At 45.1% G+C, this 16,275-nt stretch overlaps 1 protein-coding gene across 2 annotated transcripts in view; it reads right to left on the reverse strand.

The window, feature by feature from the left end:
• The window catches only part of LOC119388393 (sodium channel protein para), a 64,795-nt gene that overhangs the window by 29,122 nt on the left and 19,398 nt on the right, over window positions 1–16,275 (reverse strand). For both annotated transcript variants that reach the window (XM_049413928.1, XM_037656100.2), the window contains 9 exons: window positions 15,760–15,859; window positions 14,674–14,739; window positions 12,639–12,892; window positions 10,366–10,539; window positions 9,140–9,315; window positions 6,159–6,333; window positions 5,141–5,302; window positions 2,228–2,435; window positions 1,984–2,102 (listed from right to left, as the gene is read on the reverse strand). In XM_049413928.1, the coding sequence (XP_049269885.1) occupies window positions 1,984–2,102; window positions 2,228–2,435; window positions 5,141–5,302; window positions 6,159–6,333; window positions 9,140–9,315; window positions 10,366–10,539; window positions 12,639–12,892; window positions 14,674–14,739; window positions 15,760–15,859 (1,434 nt within the window). The remainder of the gene's footprint in view (window positions 1–1,983; window positions 2,103–2,227; window positions 2,436–5,140; window positions 5,303–6,158; window positions 6,334–9,139; window positions 9,316–10,365; window positions 10,540–12,638; window positions 12,893–14,673; window positions 14,740–15,759; window positions 15,860–16,275) is intronic.

Raw genomic sequence — 16,275 nt, forward strand, 5'->3', positions numbered from 1 at the left:
GTCTTCATTCCCTTTATAGAACTTGCACACGTAGAGGAAAGAAACTAAGCACAGTATGAGAGGGCGGCTTACTTGTGACATCATTTAGTTAGCCTAATTAAGGACTGAAGTGAAGTATAATTATTGGCAAGAACGTGTAAAATGAAGTGAAGTGAACCTTCTAGCAAAATACACGTCTATCCCGAGACGCTTATGCTTCAGGAGTCAACAACAACAACGACAAAAATTCGGCAGATACTACGCATTGTGGGGATCGCTTTCATGCGAAGCAGTCAGCGAGTACTTGTCTATGCAGCATTTTTTTTTGCTTTGAGACAAGCGTTACGAGGTACATCGACGTGTTTTTTTTTGTAGATGGAGTAGTAGTGTGCTAATCGTGGGCTTACCAGGAAACGTCGGCTACACTGGCGTTTAAAGGGCAATTTATGGTCTGACGCAACGTCATCACTCACGTTAGAGCACAGGCGCCGCTTTTATATAAAGGAAGTGCATGCTACGGTGCGATAATATGAATATCATTCGTGATCGTATTCCTCCGTGGTCGAGCAACGCTTGATTATAGCTTGCTGAGTTATAGGTGTGCATATGTAATGTTTATGTTATTAAACTATTATAAAAGCGGAGCTGAGACTGGAGTCACAATTGCCGTTAGCCCGATTTGACACCTGTATCATATGAGTACTTATGCAATGTTTATTATACCTTGTTATAAATTTAGATAGCTACCACTGCAACCACAGTTGACGTTGCACCGACATGGCGCCTGCATAGTATCTTTTCCAAAGCAGTTTCAATACCTGGCGTGGCTCTGTGGTAGGATACATGAATGCCACGCAGAATGCCTGGGTTCGATTCCTGCTGGTATCCTGATTCTTATTCTTTGCATTCTTCGAATCAGCGCTGCCAATGCCAGATTTTCTTAACGCTCTCGCGTTGAAGTTACCAATGTCTGTTGTCGCTGTTCCTGTGTAGATATAAACTGTGAATCACCTGTGGCTCATACCCGCATACCGCGGCCCGTGGTATACGGGTATGTGCCACACGTGACTGAAGGAAAGGGTTTCATGATGTACGTACAAGACAGGATTTTCACGTTATTCATGTCGCGATCAGACAGTCATGTTCGTCATACCCTCATGCCCTCCTGTGCCAATTTGGGTCTATATTAAGTTAAGGAGGAGACCATGCACGAGAGCACTCGGACGAAGGCGGCTAGACAGATAGATAGATAGATAGATAGATAGATAGATAGATAGATAGATAGATAGATATAAACGCTCAAAGTGCCTTTGGTTCGCTAAGAAATGTTTCGCATTTAACAACAAAATCATCAACGGAAGAGCGTCCCTATATGCACCGTAGCTACAGTGCAAACTCCAATGCTATAACTCCTCTCAATATCACCAACAGCGGTTCCACCTGCATGGCCATTTGGATGTCCTTGGCAGGCGTCCTATCACAGCGAGCGCATTGCTTGAACCGTATTCATACTCTGACAAGCAGACAAGCAGAGGTCTTCAGTCGGTGCTCCTTGCGATAATTGAGTGGACGCCAATCTTGTGGACGGCTTATACAGTAAATGACATTACTGTTTTGTCTTCTTAACGTTGTGCTTATGATTTATGCGACTAATCTCGCGGTATTTTTTTTCTAGTATAAAGATATATGAAAATATTTATGAGGGTTCTTTCGCTTCTGTTTAACGACTGACCGTCCTGTAGCCACTGGAATGCTCTGTCAGTGCTAATGCCCGTACGTACGAGATATCCTTTGTGCGCTCGCGCTCGATTTCTTTTTTTGTTGTTGTGGTTCTTGACATTTTGCTTGTTTTTATTAATCGAATAACGAATCAAGAATTTCATATTTATACATCCGAAGCAATGAAGAAGAACACATTTCTCGCGATTGTCCACCAACTCCTGACGCAAGAGCCAGTAGACTTTAGGACATCTGCATCGACCACTCACAATAAACGAGACCCACCTTTTCCTTGTTGTCTTTCTCTAGCTGCTTGTTCTTAGGCTCGATCATAGGTCCCACCCAAACAGAATTCATCACAGGCTTTGAGTTGTTTTTCAACATTTTAACGGCCTTGCCATCACCTGAAACGAAAGCGGTAGAAAAAGAGTTATCGCACTTTATCGCGCGGCTGAGTATTTTAAAGCGAAATACTATACAATTCGAAGAGCGCGCAAAACGACACGGGCACTGGATGTAGTGACGTTACCCTGAATGGCGATATCGAGGCCGTCCCCAACGACAACCTCGAGGTCGTTGTTGTGTTGGGGCTTTCTGTCTCGCATTGGCACCCGACCGTCGAGGAGAACCACTTCCCTTGCGACGCCCGGGTCAGCCTCCAACTCTTCGCCTGCGCCGCCACCACGAATGTCTGTTGTCTGGTCCCCGATCTGGTTGCGTGGTTTCCGACGGAAGCTCTGCGTTGAAATCAAGCGTTGCATTTAGCCCGCGTAGCTTCGCCAGTACGCCCTCAAACGCAGATTCGAAATTCAACGTCACGCTGGTATCGTAAGCCCAGTTGAGTCCTCGTTGAATTGCGCTTAGACGGCACGAGACAGCAAGGGGAGAAGCACGAGCGCTTGCGTTTGTCGCTTTACTTTCTTGTCCCGTCTTGGCGCATTTCAACCAAGTTCAATATGTACCAGCAAGTCCAGCCAAGCATCCTACTCCAGTTTGGGAATTAGGATGTTTCGAGTAGCCCGGCATTAGCGGTGGCCGCTCTCGAAGCGGACACCGCTTCACTGCTGTTTTAGGGGCGAAGCTCCTTATAGCATCACCTGGTCGGTCGTCCCTCCGTCCGGCGTTCCCCCGCCGTCGCGTCTCCCGTATCATTCAATAGATGGCGCTGTCCCATAGAGGTGCATGCAAACTGCAGTTGGGTGACGATATACTAGATGACGCTGTCCCATAGAGATGTGTGCAATATGTGTGCAAAAAAAAGAAAAAAAAAGAAAAAAAGAAGAAAAAAGGAAAGAGAAAGCAGCGGCACCCTGCACGCTAGATGGCGTTATAGGTAGGGGTGTGCGAATATCAAATTTTTCGAATACGAATCGAATACGAATATCCACCTTCGAATATCGAATCGAATATCGAATATCAAAGGAAAAATGCCTCCACAGTAACAATATTTTATTTAACATGTAGCTATTTGAAAAAAAAAAACATTAACAGCCTGACTGGCAACACAACATACACTGCTATCTCCAGAACATAGTGTCCAGGCTAGCACAATGCACATCACAACACAATCAAATATCACGGCACAATGATAGTAATGACTACATGTTATCATGAAGAAATATCAGTTGCTCCACATGATCAGGCAGCAGGCGCTCCCTTCTAACAGAGACAACCCCCCCCCCCCCCCTGTCACTGAAAAGGCACGCTCGCTTGGAACAGAAGTGGCTGGTATAGGGTGGTACATGGGGCAAAGCTTTGCCAGACTGGGGTATCTGAACAGTCCGCCTCCAGTCACATGGGTCACTGTCTTTCTTCAGACGTGGTCCCGCATAGTGAACAAGTGGTAGTGCGGCACGTTACGGCCGCATAATATTGAAAATGTACGGTTACATGATCGCCAACAGCGCTGCACGTCGGAGATGCACCAGAAATAAATCATACGTATTGGGGCGCTCGTCGCAGGCTGATATCGTGCCTCCGAGTACTTACGATGTGTATCGCTCCTTTCGGCAACGTTTTTAGCTATACGAACGCAGCAGAAATGTGGAAGACGAGTTATTTTATGCATGATAATTGAATCGCATATTCGAATTTTTCGAATATTCGAAGTTATCGAAAATTCGAAACTTTTGGAATACACGATTTTCGAATCGAATACGAATATTTCGAATTGTATATTCGACGAATATTCGAAACTTTCGAATATTCGCACACCCCTAGTTATAGGTGCCGCTGCTCTCAGATTGGCTGCTGCGCCCATTATCTCTCATTCTCCTTGATCGTCGCCGTACGTGGTGGAGTGCGCTTGCCGGATCGTGCTGCTTGGCGGACCATGGACGACGAGGAGCGCCGGGTGCGGAAGGCCGTTGCGTCTCGTGCGCGTCGGCAGGATCCCGAGGTGCGAGCTCGAGAGGCTGCCGCCAAGCGAGCGCAACAGTAATCAAAGCGGCGTATCGCTTTGATTACTGCTGGGCGAAACCACTGAACATTTCACGGTGTAACCATGATTGCTTAAGGAGCTTCGCCCAAGCTCTTCATCATTCACCCGTGGATATGCTGTAATTTTTTTAGATGCGAAGCAGCTTTTGCGCTGGGCTTTGTCCGTAGTTCCGTTGGCGACCGTCCGCTTTATAAAACCTACCATAGCCATCTGTCACATATTGAGCGCGCGCTCGCGCCAAGGAGAAGTTTTCTTCGTCTTGTTCTTCGGCCGCCTTGATGATGATACGTGCAGAGCACTTTAGGGGCCCGGGCTACCGTATGCTGCCCTAGCTTCGCGTAACGCAGACAAAAACCACATGTGCTGGCACGCGCTAGCGCGTTTGGGCCTGTGTAAGGGGCTGGGTAAGACGCTGTGGCCTCTCCCCCTTGCACTCTCTCAGCAATAATGTGATGGCGTCGGGGAACGAGATTCTGCAGACGTGCGATGAACCCGCGTGGCGTGCTCCAACAAGATTTCGGGACGAGTAACAGCAACAGCAACTACAGTGAATTCATGGTGTGCTCCACATGCAAGGACGCGTTAACATCGGGCAAGATGCCCGTGATGAACGGAACTTTAAGTCGACCCATGCGTTCATCCCCACATGGTTCCCTTTAGTGGGAGATGGTGAAATTTTTTTCTCGCGCGCGAACGCTCAGCAACTCTAAAATGATCGTGCTTTGTAAGGAAATGTAAATAATAACGAAGCATAAGTTATACAGCGAAATAACATGGCCAACCTGTCTCACTCCATGTTAACTATAATCACATTGACGAATAGTCAAATATTCATGAAACACTTAATAACGAATATAAATTTCATAATAATCAAACATTTCACTACCCCACACCAGCCATAGTTTAGCGAGCACCAGCCAACGTTATCCACTGTTAACCAGTGGCGGTTGTATGCGATGAAGTACGGCAGGGCCAAGACACTGCTCGGCGCCCTTCACAAACCTTGAAAAGTTTCATAGAGTTGGACTTGATCCACCGACTGGCCCGGTGAAACCGGTCGATGGCTTCTTGTAGTTTCTTAGTGTCGCCGCTGTCGGGATTCGCTTGGGACAGATTGGACGCCCCGAACGAGGACAGCAGCAAGGCGAGGAAAAGGTTGAGCACCTGCGGCGTCGAACAAGTACACCTCGTTACTCCCGAACGCGTGCAATACGTTCGGAGCGTGCTCTACGCGATGGGGCGGAAAGCGAGCACGATGCCCTCTTTTAATGTCTCGTCTCGTGTGCAATATGTTCAGAAACGATGTCCCCCATAACGGAAAAAAACGTCAGCAGTAAAAACACGCTTGTGCATCCCTGCGTGAAATTGGCAGATAGTGCTTCACAATGTCGGCATACTGTGCGCAAGTACGATGACGTTAAATGGCATTAGTTTCGTACAGCTGCCTCGTAGCTTCGACTAGTACAGCAGTTAACATCCTCGGCTTTCCCTGTTGTGTATGTATGTATAGATATATCTTCTTTTAAAGTTACGCTAAACATTTCTGCGGGTTAAACGTGTAGCTGACGTTTGATCTACATTACCTGAAAGGCTACCTAGAGTGGGCGCAGTTTGTCTTTGGTGTAAGTAATTTTTCGGAGCCACGTTTGCTTTGTAGGAAGCGAACAGGTTTGCCTTTGGACTCTTGCCGCACCATCGAAAGGTACTGACTGGCTCTAAAGTGTACTTGCGCGAACGTTTTAGAGGCACTTTTGTACTTTTTGCAGTTATACACCATTCAAGAGATGAGGGAAGAGGCTGAAGAAACAGCGACAGAGTAGAGAGATGGTCGTGTATGTTTGCGCTGACGTAAGATCGCGCAGAGGGTTTCAACGTTCAACAAAACGCATGCACCTCTAAAAATTGAGCGTTGGGTTAGTTATTCCGAACTTTCAAAACGTAGCGTAACTGTTAATAGTTCACATTCGAAACAAGTAGCATCACCGAGAACTGAACGAGTGTAAAGAGCTGGAGAACGTACCACAAGGTTCCCGATGACTACCGTAGCGAGAAAGAAGGGGATGCAGGGCCAGCCAGAGACCCACATGCAGTCCCACATGGACTGGATCCACTCGCCGCACAACACTCGAAACACAATCATGAACGAATGCATGAAGTCAACAAAGTTCCACCGAGGAACCATGTTATCTTTGAACCTGCACAAAAAAAAGTGAGGAATGATGATTAGCGAGATAAGTTTCGGAGCCCCGCCCGATCGACATAAATGGGGGTACATCATAACAAGAAAAGAAGCACAGGGTGGCCAATTTTGAGAGAGAGAGAAAAAAATCAGATGAACACAGACCGGAAAGCTTATGTTAGTTTCCAAATTAATATTTTGTACCACTGCAGTGATCAGAAAGAATGAAAAAAATTTTTTTTATTTAAATATGAAAAATAAACATGCGAAGGTAAGCTATACATTAGAGTCGGCTAACCCATCAACATGATGATAGTATTGTATAGAAATTATCGTACTCTTGTATGTCGAATTCGGCCATCACCGCTTTGTTTAGTTACAAAACAGCGTACGCTAATTTTGTTTTAGCAGTATAAATGTGCTTGAACTGGGGCCACACCCTGACAATGAAGCAGGCGCAGTGAGCGCTTTTCGTGATTTTTTAATGGACACAAGCTTATTGAGCTGCTTCTGATTGACATTATTGCATCTTTTCAAAGTATTGTGTTGTTATTGAACATATGTAATCTGTATACGGACTCTATCCGCGGTAATCTGCGCGCGCGTGTGTTCATTGGACTCTGCCCATTCTTTATACGGCGGAAATTGCATATGTAAATAGTGCTTCTGATTACTGTTTTTCTTTCCTTATTCTCTCAGTCTTTCTGGTTTTTCTTGTTTTTTGTGTGTTTCTTCAGTATTAATAGTATGTTGATGGGATAGCCGGCTCTTACGTAGCCTACCTTCCTATATATTTCATATATAAGTAAAAAAATTGTCAGCCTGTAATGACAAGGCTGGTGATTAGATTGGTCAGTACAACCCGCACTTACCAACTCGCCTCATCGACATAACCAAAGAGTGTATAGGGAAGGTTAACCTGCGTGCCAACACTGGATGGCCAACGAGAACGACAGCTAAGACAAGGAAAACAATTCCAAACCGCACAATCATGACGCTGCTTCTCAAATGCGGCATGTTTCAGGTCTTTTTATTGAGCGCACCGCATGGGCACTGCACCGCGGGCTCTTGCGAGTTATCTCGGAACAGTGTGGCGGCGGTGGCGAACACCGTATACTTCCGTCGGTGACCGCACTTCGCGTGACCAAAGCTGCGAGCGCTCTCCGCTCACGCAATCGTCTCATTTTCAGACGGTTTTAGCTCGGGAGTTCACGTATGCGTTTTCTCCACGTCTGGTACACGCTGAAAGTGGCGTGCCAAAAATGCTTTTACTGCACCCACGCTTCATCATCATCATCATCATCATCAGCCTGTCTACGCCCACTGCAGGGCAAAGGCCTCTCCCATGTTCCGCCAATCAACCCGGTCCTGTGCTTTCTGTTGCCACGTTATACCTGCAAACTTCTTAATCTCATCTACCCACCTAATTTTCTGTCTTCCCCTCACGCGTTTGCCCTCTCTTGGAATCCAGTCAGTTACCCTTAATGACCACCGGTTATCCTGCCGACGTGCTACGTGGCCGGCCCATATCCATTTCTTCTTCTTAATTTCAACTATGATATCCTTAACCCCCGTTTGTTCCCTGACCCACTCTGCTCTCTTCCTGTCTCTTAAGGTTACACCTATCATTTTCCTTTCCATCGCTCGCTGCGTCGTCCTCAATTTAAGTTGAACCCTCTTTGTAAGTCTCCAGGTTTCTGCTCCGTAGGTAAGTACCGGTAAGATGCAGCTGTTATATACCTTCCTCTTGAGAGATAGTGGTAGACTACTATTCATGATTTGATAATGCTTGCCGAATGAGCCCCATCCCATCCTTATTCTTCTAGTTATTTCACTCTCATGGTTCGGCTCCGCGGTTACTACCTGTCCTAAGTAGACGTACTCCTTTACAACTTCCAGCGTCTCGCCACCTATCGCGAAGCGCTGTTCTCTGCCAAGATTGTTCCACATTACTTTAGTTTTATGCATATTAATTTTCAGACCTACTCTTCTACTTTCCGTATCCAGTTCAGTAATCATGAGCTGTAATTCGTCTCCCGCGTTACTCATCAATGCAATGTCATCAGCGAAGCGCAGGTTACTGAGATACTCTCCATTAACTCTTATCCCTAATTCTTCCCAATCTAGGGCCCTGAAAACCTCCTGTAAACACGCGGTGAATAGCACCCACGCTTATGCTCGGCTTATTCTCGGCTTCTCCCTCCCTGCTGCTGTTCCCCACCCGGCTCGTCAGAACATCGATGCGAAGAAACGTACCCCCTTTGAAGGTTAGCAGTCACACCGAAGCAGATGGCCTAGTTAAGAGCCCGTGTGAGCCATGTCTGTATTGTTTAATTGCTTTTCTAGCAGACGATACAGTGTCAGGTGATTGGTTTCCTCGCAAATCGATTATTATCTAACGGTAAATCGTAACTGTAGTGTTGGCTCGTGACTTCCTACCGTCGCCACGTTAGTGCTCTCGTGACGCGCTATGCTCCACGAATATTTCCCTAGTACTCCCGCTCCGCACCTTCCTTTCATTTTTGTTTTGTTTGTTTGTTTTCGCAAGCTTGCTCTTCTCTCCGCTCTTCTTTCCATCTTTCTTTCCCCTTTCTCTCTCCCCCTAGTGTAGGGTAGCAAACCGGATGTTGTAATTATGGTTGACGTCCCTACCTTTCCCTCAATTTTTAACTCTCTGTCTGGTGGGAGGACCTGTATGTCTCCCTTTAATTTTGCTGAGCCGCGCGCTGAACGAAGACGACGATAACAACGGCTATGGCAGCTGTTATGAGTATATACTGGTGAAGAAGATGAATGATGAAAGCTGTGCCCGTAGTACTTACTTGTGTTTACTTTCTTCATAGTTCTTGCCAAAGAGTTGCATTCCCATCACGGCGAAGATGAAGATGATGATTCCCAGGACAAAGGTCAAGTTCCCGAGGGCACCGATGGTTTTCCCCATGATAGAGATGAGCAGGTTAAGGGTAGGCCACGATTTGGCTAGCTTGAACACACGTAGCTGTCGAAAGAAATACACACCGAGCGTAAGCTTCTCGTTCTATATAACGTGCAAAAATCTGGCCTCGATGATGCATATACCGCGTCTTCTTTTCTTTTTTTTTGAATTTCGGATTGATTCAGTTTGAAGAATATTTATGAACGTATGCACGACTTCTCGCGCTCGTCGTAGCCATGTGTTGGTCATACTGATTTTCTTATGCATGTAAGTTACGAAAAGGTGTTATCATTATTGTCATCGGAATATAATTACAGTAAAGGCTCGTTAATTCGAACTCAAAGGGGACTATAAAAATGTTCGAATTAAGCTGAGTTCGAATTAGCGGGCGGGTGCTAGAATGAATGGACATTGCGCCACACTGCGCGGCAAAACACAAAGAAGCCACCTCTGGACTCGTTATCGCGAATTAGGCGATACTACGCGTTTGTGGCGGGTGATTTCGTAAATTAAGTTTGTGGAGCTCTAACAGCAAGCAGAATTCATTGATCAGTCAGCGATACGCCAGAAACAAGCAGCGACATGCATTCATGTGAGAAGTGAGCCTTAATGTCGAAATATATGGCGCTAATTATGCTCCAAAACATGTTAATTTACATAGTAGAGTTAACGCAATCAAAATTAAAAGTAATCAGTAATTTGCATTTGCTTTCGCTTCTTATTTCGCGACTCCATGAGCATCGTTGCAGGTTGCCCAAGATCTCCAGCGCAGCGTCCCAATTCTCATCTGCGGAGAAGTGCTGCTGTTTTATTGTTTTTGCATCTCTAGTAGATTTGGTTTGGTTTGGTTTTTTAACGCATTGTGATCACTCTGGGCCGACTTCTGCGAGGAGCGATGAAAGCCAGGGGGCTCCCAGTTCGAATTAACCGTCGTGGACACCGACGCGTTCGTATTACCGGGTGTTTCCCCCCATAGAAGCTGTGCCGGGACCAGAGCGTCAGTTCGAATTAACGAGATTTTACCGTATTTTCATCCCATACACTGGTCTACTTATGCATCTTATATACATACAAACCTGAGTTGAAGGCGATGTGCGTCAGAATTTAACTCACCAGACGAAACGAACGTAGCACAGACAATCCTTGGACGTTTTCCAAACTTAGTTCGATTAAGGAGAGCGCGACGATGAGGAAATCGAAGATATTCCAGCCTTCGCGGAAGTAGTTTTTTGGACTCATGGCCATAAGCTTCATTCCGGCTTCTATCGCGAATGTCGCGGTAAAGAACTGCAAGAGAAAGAGAAGCGTACAAGGCAAAATGAGCTCGAGCAGAGAGGCTCGCGTGCAAAGGAAAGTTGCGATTTCGCCAGAAGCACGTTGCACGATAAGAGGCCCCGTTAATAATAAGTGCTGTAAGAAGTTAGCACTCGATCAGAACAGGCACTCGTGAGCAGCGTTTCAGAAACCGAATCGAGAGGAATAGGTGGCAAAGAAGGAGACCAAAACTATGCTGTCGACTTATGACAGACACCCCTTTGATGATAAATCCTTGGGAGTCCGGCCCCAGTCTCCAATGCGTTTCATTTCCCAGAATGGCTACTGCACACATGAAGATACTTTTGAAGCATTCTGATCAGCATTACGCACTTTGTACAACATACTTTTTTTTCTCTCTTACAGAGTTTTCATAGTTCCCCAGTAACGCCGACAAGCAGTTTATATATCCCAATAATTGTTATTTGAATTCGCAACGAAGTGACACCTAATGACGCTGCTTGCCGCGTCGAATTAAAAACGCCCAGAATTCTAGCTTCTACAGCATCAGTCCCTTCTTCTCGAGATATACATGCTTAAAACCTTACGCGCGCAGAAAAGAAGTCAAGCAAACTGCAAGGCAATAAGAATCAATCTTGCGACGCGTGTGAGTGCTGGCATAGCGCAGAGTTGATGAGCGGTCGTAACTTACCGGCGGTGCCAGGCATGCAACTTCGTGGTTCCTCTCATCGGAACAACCAGTGAAAGGAAACGTGCGTCTCCGGCTTGTTTTCAACGCGAAACCATTCAGACAGAAGCTCTACGATTCTGGCAAAGAGCGGTATCAGAATAAAAGGCCTTGCCTACTGGCATGCAGCTACAGTGACTTCTTGCGACGCTGTGATCGTGGTTTCTACGGATGCTGAAAGAAACAGACAAAAGCACTACCAGGCACTGAAAAAAGCGTGAACTCTACTGCGTCTGGTGACAAGATCCTTACGTCATTTGTTATTCGTTACTTGCCCTAAGGAACATAACCCAGACTTCTCTTACCTCAATGAACTTTTTATGGGTTATAATTATCTCTTCTAATCAGAGATGTATCTCAGGCGTACGAAAGCTGATACGCTTGCAGTTTCTTCATTTCGCTCATTAAGTGTTACGTTGCCGACTTCATTTTCTCAGGTAATAAATACGCAAAAGGCTTAGATTATATCTTGGCTGTACGTGATTCCATACTTGTAATGCACATACACGCACATGCTGAATGTGTCAACTTCACATTACCCCAAAAGTCTTGCGATCCCAGCTGATAATTTTCTCACATTCCTTGAGTTGTTGACGAGTCAATAAGAGGCGCACACAGATGCAGTAACTGCAACAATAAACTCACCTTTCTCTGATCAGAAACAAAGTTACGTTGCACTTTTGGTGGCACGAATGACAACAACAAAAAAAATACGCCTTCTATATCACTCGTTCAAACAACAAAGAAGACGAGCAGAACGTTTGTCATTCTATATTTAGTGAGCTTTCTTTATACCACCCCCTTATACTCACTGTAAGTGTCATTAGTTAACATAAGTTTAAATGCAGATAGTGCTAGAACACTGTCGGTGTCGAGACTATATTCAGTTTTACTCTCGTGAAACTAGTTTTAAAAAATTATATGTACCAAGGAACTTGTTTTCCAGAACACTCGCGTCTTAGCGCATGCCAAAGAGTAGAATTCTAGTACTGTGCAGAAAATATTCAAAAAATGACTCCAAAACCCGTGCAAAAAAATGAAACATTCTACGCATTCACCAAGCGTGATGACTTCAACTGCCAAAAAACATACCGACTATTCTCACCTCTTAGGGCCCCTCCGAAAACGGTGCAGGAGGGGCGTGGCGGGCCAAGCGTCAAACGCTCTGCTTGGCGAATTTGACGTGAAAGAAAAAGAGAACACTACGCGCTGATAGAGGAAATAAAGAGAAGCACACTACTTCGGGTGCAAGATATGGAAAATAGAAAAGGATGCGGTCGTGGAAGCACCAAGCGGATCTACACACAGGCACTGGGGCGAAGAGCACAGCACAGGCGACGGCGACGGCGCACTGGGCACTACGCAGCGAGGCACTTTCACTTACGTAATTCCCCTTCTTGAGGACATTATCAAAGTCTGGGTCCATGGCGTGATGGTCCATGGCCATGAATAGCGTGTTGACCACGATGCATAGAGTGATGAAGAGCTCCATGAACGGGTCAAACACGATGAGTCCTAGTATCTCCTGGATCCGGATCCAGTACCAACAGCAGTCCCACACGCAGAACATGTCTATACACTTCAAGCAATTGGCCATGCACTTGTCTTTGAACTTGGGCCTCTCCTGCTCCTCCCTTTCTGTGGGGAAATAATAAATGGACACTGAATAATGTTTAAGTATGGCCGCCAGTGAGCCCGTGGGGGGCGTCTAACGCCGCCAACTAGGGACACACGGTACGAGGAAAATAAAACAGGCAGCTACACGATGGGGGGCAAGATACGACGGGCTTCACCAAACCGCGGCAGGCACACGAAACACACACCACTGACGGGGGCTGCACTTGCTCAGTCGCCGTCACTACGCTTAACCTGCGTCTTGCGCCAAGTCTGTGGTAAATACGGTTGGATATTCACGTAGCTTTGTATACACATGCTTTTAATGCGAACGTTTCGAACTCAGACGTTGTGATAAACTGGAAAAAATATGATATAAGTGGTCGTCTCTCATTTTACTTGTCACTTCTTAATTTTACAAAGAGAAGTCATGATATGAAAAACATTTATTTGTATGAGGCACAAAAGCAAATCTGGAGATGTTGTCTTGCATTCTTGTAGGAACTGAACATGTACGCGCACTTCCATTTGGAATGGTCGTTATTTGTAGTTGGTTGGGAGACGTGGTGGACATTTGAAATTTTGAATAGTGGGCTCTTCTATACCCGAATTCAGATTGTTCTCCAAAGTTAAAAGGCGAAGTAACCCTTGAACCATGATAGGATCAAGCGGATACCGAGGTTTCAGAGGTAAATTCTTTTCCACTTTCCTCAAGCACTTGTCGCAACTTTTTGACTGAGTCAGTGTTGCCCCCATCAGCGTCGAAACTTGCAAAATAATAATAATAAAAAAAAAACATCACGTGGCATAGAAAGTCATGACACCAAAACCAGGTCAACTCGCAGGCGTTTCACATGCCTTTTTAATGAAATCATCGACAACGTTTCTCGAAGGCTACAAACAAAGCTAGAATGCACACTCGAAATAAATTGGCATGCTCGCATATTCTCGTAAGAACACATCACTACAAATGAGAAAGAAATAACAGAGTAGGTTTTCACACACAAGTACAGTCCTGTACCGTGCACATGGACATGACAACTAGGGTATGCACACACGTGGTCAAGTACTCGCACACGAAAACTCACTCCACTGGTGACGTATGTATTTTTCGTTAAAGTATCGTTCACGTGTTCAGCTTTTATGCGTTAGGACTTGCAGAAATGGGCAGAAATCTCGTGGCCGTAAACGTAGCAGATAAAGCACAGCTTCCGCGAACAGCCGTTATTTAGTTCAAAACAAAAACAAAGCAAGCGTCTGATATGCGACTGCATGTTTTAATGGTTAATGGGCACGTAATATTTAGATTTAAATAATTTCATTGAACAAAGGTGTTGATAAGGATCTGGTCTTTTGTTTAATTTTACTGATGTTAAAATAATACTGTGTGGTCTTGGGTAGTAGGGGTCACGTGATTGTAGCAAAGAAACCAGACCTGTATGCTTCTTAGAAAATTAGAAACGTTTTGTATAAGAAATATTTCGCGTTTTCCCCTCAGTATAGTAGTTTAAGTAAATTCTTTCTACAATGAGCTTAAGGATTTCATAAATTAGACCGTGGGTATACTACGTGTTTCGGGTTGAACGCTGGAATGACCACGTTGGACGAGGCGTGGTACTAACACTCAGTACAGGAGGAAAAAAAGAAATAAAGGCAGGCGCGTGTGCCAGCACTCCAAGGCGAGCGCCTACGAAGGGTCCGTGCTCTCTTGCGAAACACAAGGTCACACACGAAGGAAAGGTCAGAGGAGGGGGCGGGCGGGTAGGGTTCAAAGGGTGGAGGGTAGAATCGGAGTTGATAGATACCTCTCTCACTGGCTTTACTCTGGCGCCCCGCGGCCTGCTCGATGATGTCGTTAAGCACCATCACGTCTACAGGGTGAGGGAGAGAGAGAGAGAGAAAGAACAAATTGGCAGTCAGCTCAGTCACTGAATTGAGAGTAACGAAGACAATGCGGCTTTTAAAACACCAAATGGCCAACCTCAGCCGACACTAGCCAAGGTTGCCGAATAAACAAGCGCTAAATTGCTAGCAAAGCGAGACAAAAAGGCGCTAGCACGAGCGCTCGTGCTGTAGCCCTTTTGTCCATTGTTGCTCGTTTCCTAGCGCTTCTTTATCTGTTCTGTTCTAAATAAATGAATGGCTTGATGGGGAGAGATTGAGGTTTATGTCACCTTTGTTACTCCTTTTTATAAGTTCTGTGGCGCCACATATTAGTGGCGCACTTAGTGATAAGGAATGACGTGGAGTACCAGTGCCCGTGTTCGACTCCTCGGTTTTATTGGCATGAACAGACGCAGAGGCAGTATCTAATGAAGTTTCTTTTTTATTTTGGCCCAGCATCTGTATTTTTATAGCATAACTCTGGTAAATGTGTGCACGACGCGATTATAGAAGAACCACTGTATCTTTTCTTTTATTTTTTTTCCCCCGTATAGTACTGTCTTGAGTCACTAGTAGTTTTCTTATAACCACAAGCATCGTAATAGCTGACCCGTTCACCAGACATGTACCGCTAGACAAGACAAGGTGTAACTAAGTTAATTCATAACTAAATCTAATATAAGAAGATTATGAATTCTCAATTTACTATGAATACCCACAAACGAACGATAACGTAAAGTTACTTTGAAGTCTAGGAATGTTGTATCCAGTGAGGGCAGGGAAAGAAATATTTCCGATGAAATGGTTAAAAAAATAGACTATAGAGCGAACTTCCCACTTATTAAATGATTCAAACAAGGTTGCAATAAACTTCTTAAACTAATATAAGGAAACTTCATCACGGCACGTTTTTATGCCATTCAGCGCCTGTTTTTTTTTTCTCTCTGCCGACTATGCCTAGGTGGGGCATGGTGACACTGTCCTTATGAAAAACTGGTGGCACTTACCTTTCATATCTACGAGGCCTTGCCTCTGCGACGGTTCAATAAAAGGGTTGTCCGGTTGCTTCTTCACAGCCAAACATTCCTCCCCATCCAGAGTCATTTCCTGGAACGAAACGTTCCATTCACAAAATGCAGAATGGGCGCAATTGTACAAGTCATAAAGTATTCTTCACGGGCATCACAGCAAATTTTCCATTTTTAGCATTTTTTGAATGTCGGTTGGCTTTTTTGTTTTACGGTGTCTGAGAAATAAGATGGCTTTAGAACTTAGTTAACCGAGACGAGTTAATATGTCAGGTACAGCCTGACTCTAAAGTGACTTCGGTTTTGGATCTCATTATTGTCGAAATGCACCTGATCATCTGCTGACAAAATTTGTTCGTAAGCCTGGAGTCTTAAGCTTGGAACTTTATTCCGGCCTACAAAAGATAGCCTTGTTCTAAGAATATCTGTGTTGAAGTATGCTTGTAATATGTACAGCTAAATAAACGAAAAAACAACAGTGATACTGCTTTAGTT

This window comes from Rhipicephalus sanguineus, chromosome 3 (genome assembly GCF_013339695.2).
Source record: "Rhipicephalus sanguineus isolate Rsan-2018 chromosome 3, BIME_Rsan_1.4, whole genome shotgun sequence".
Classification (NCBI taxonomy): domain Eukaryota; kingdom Metazoa; phylum Arthropoda; class Arachnida; order Ixodida; family Ixodidae; genus Rhipicephalus; species Rhipicephalus sanguineus.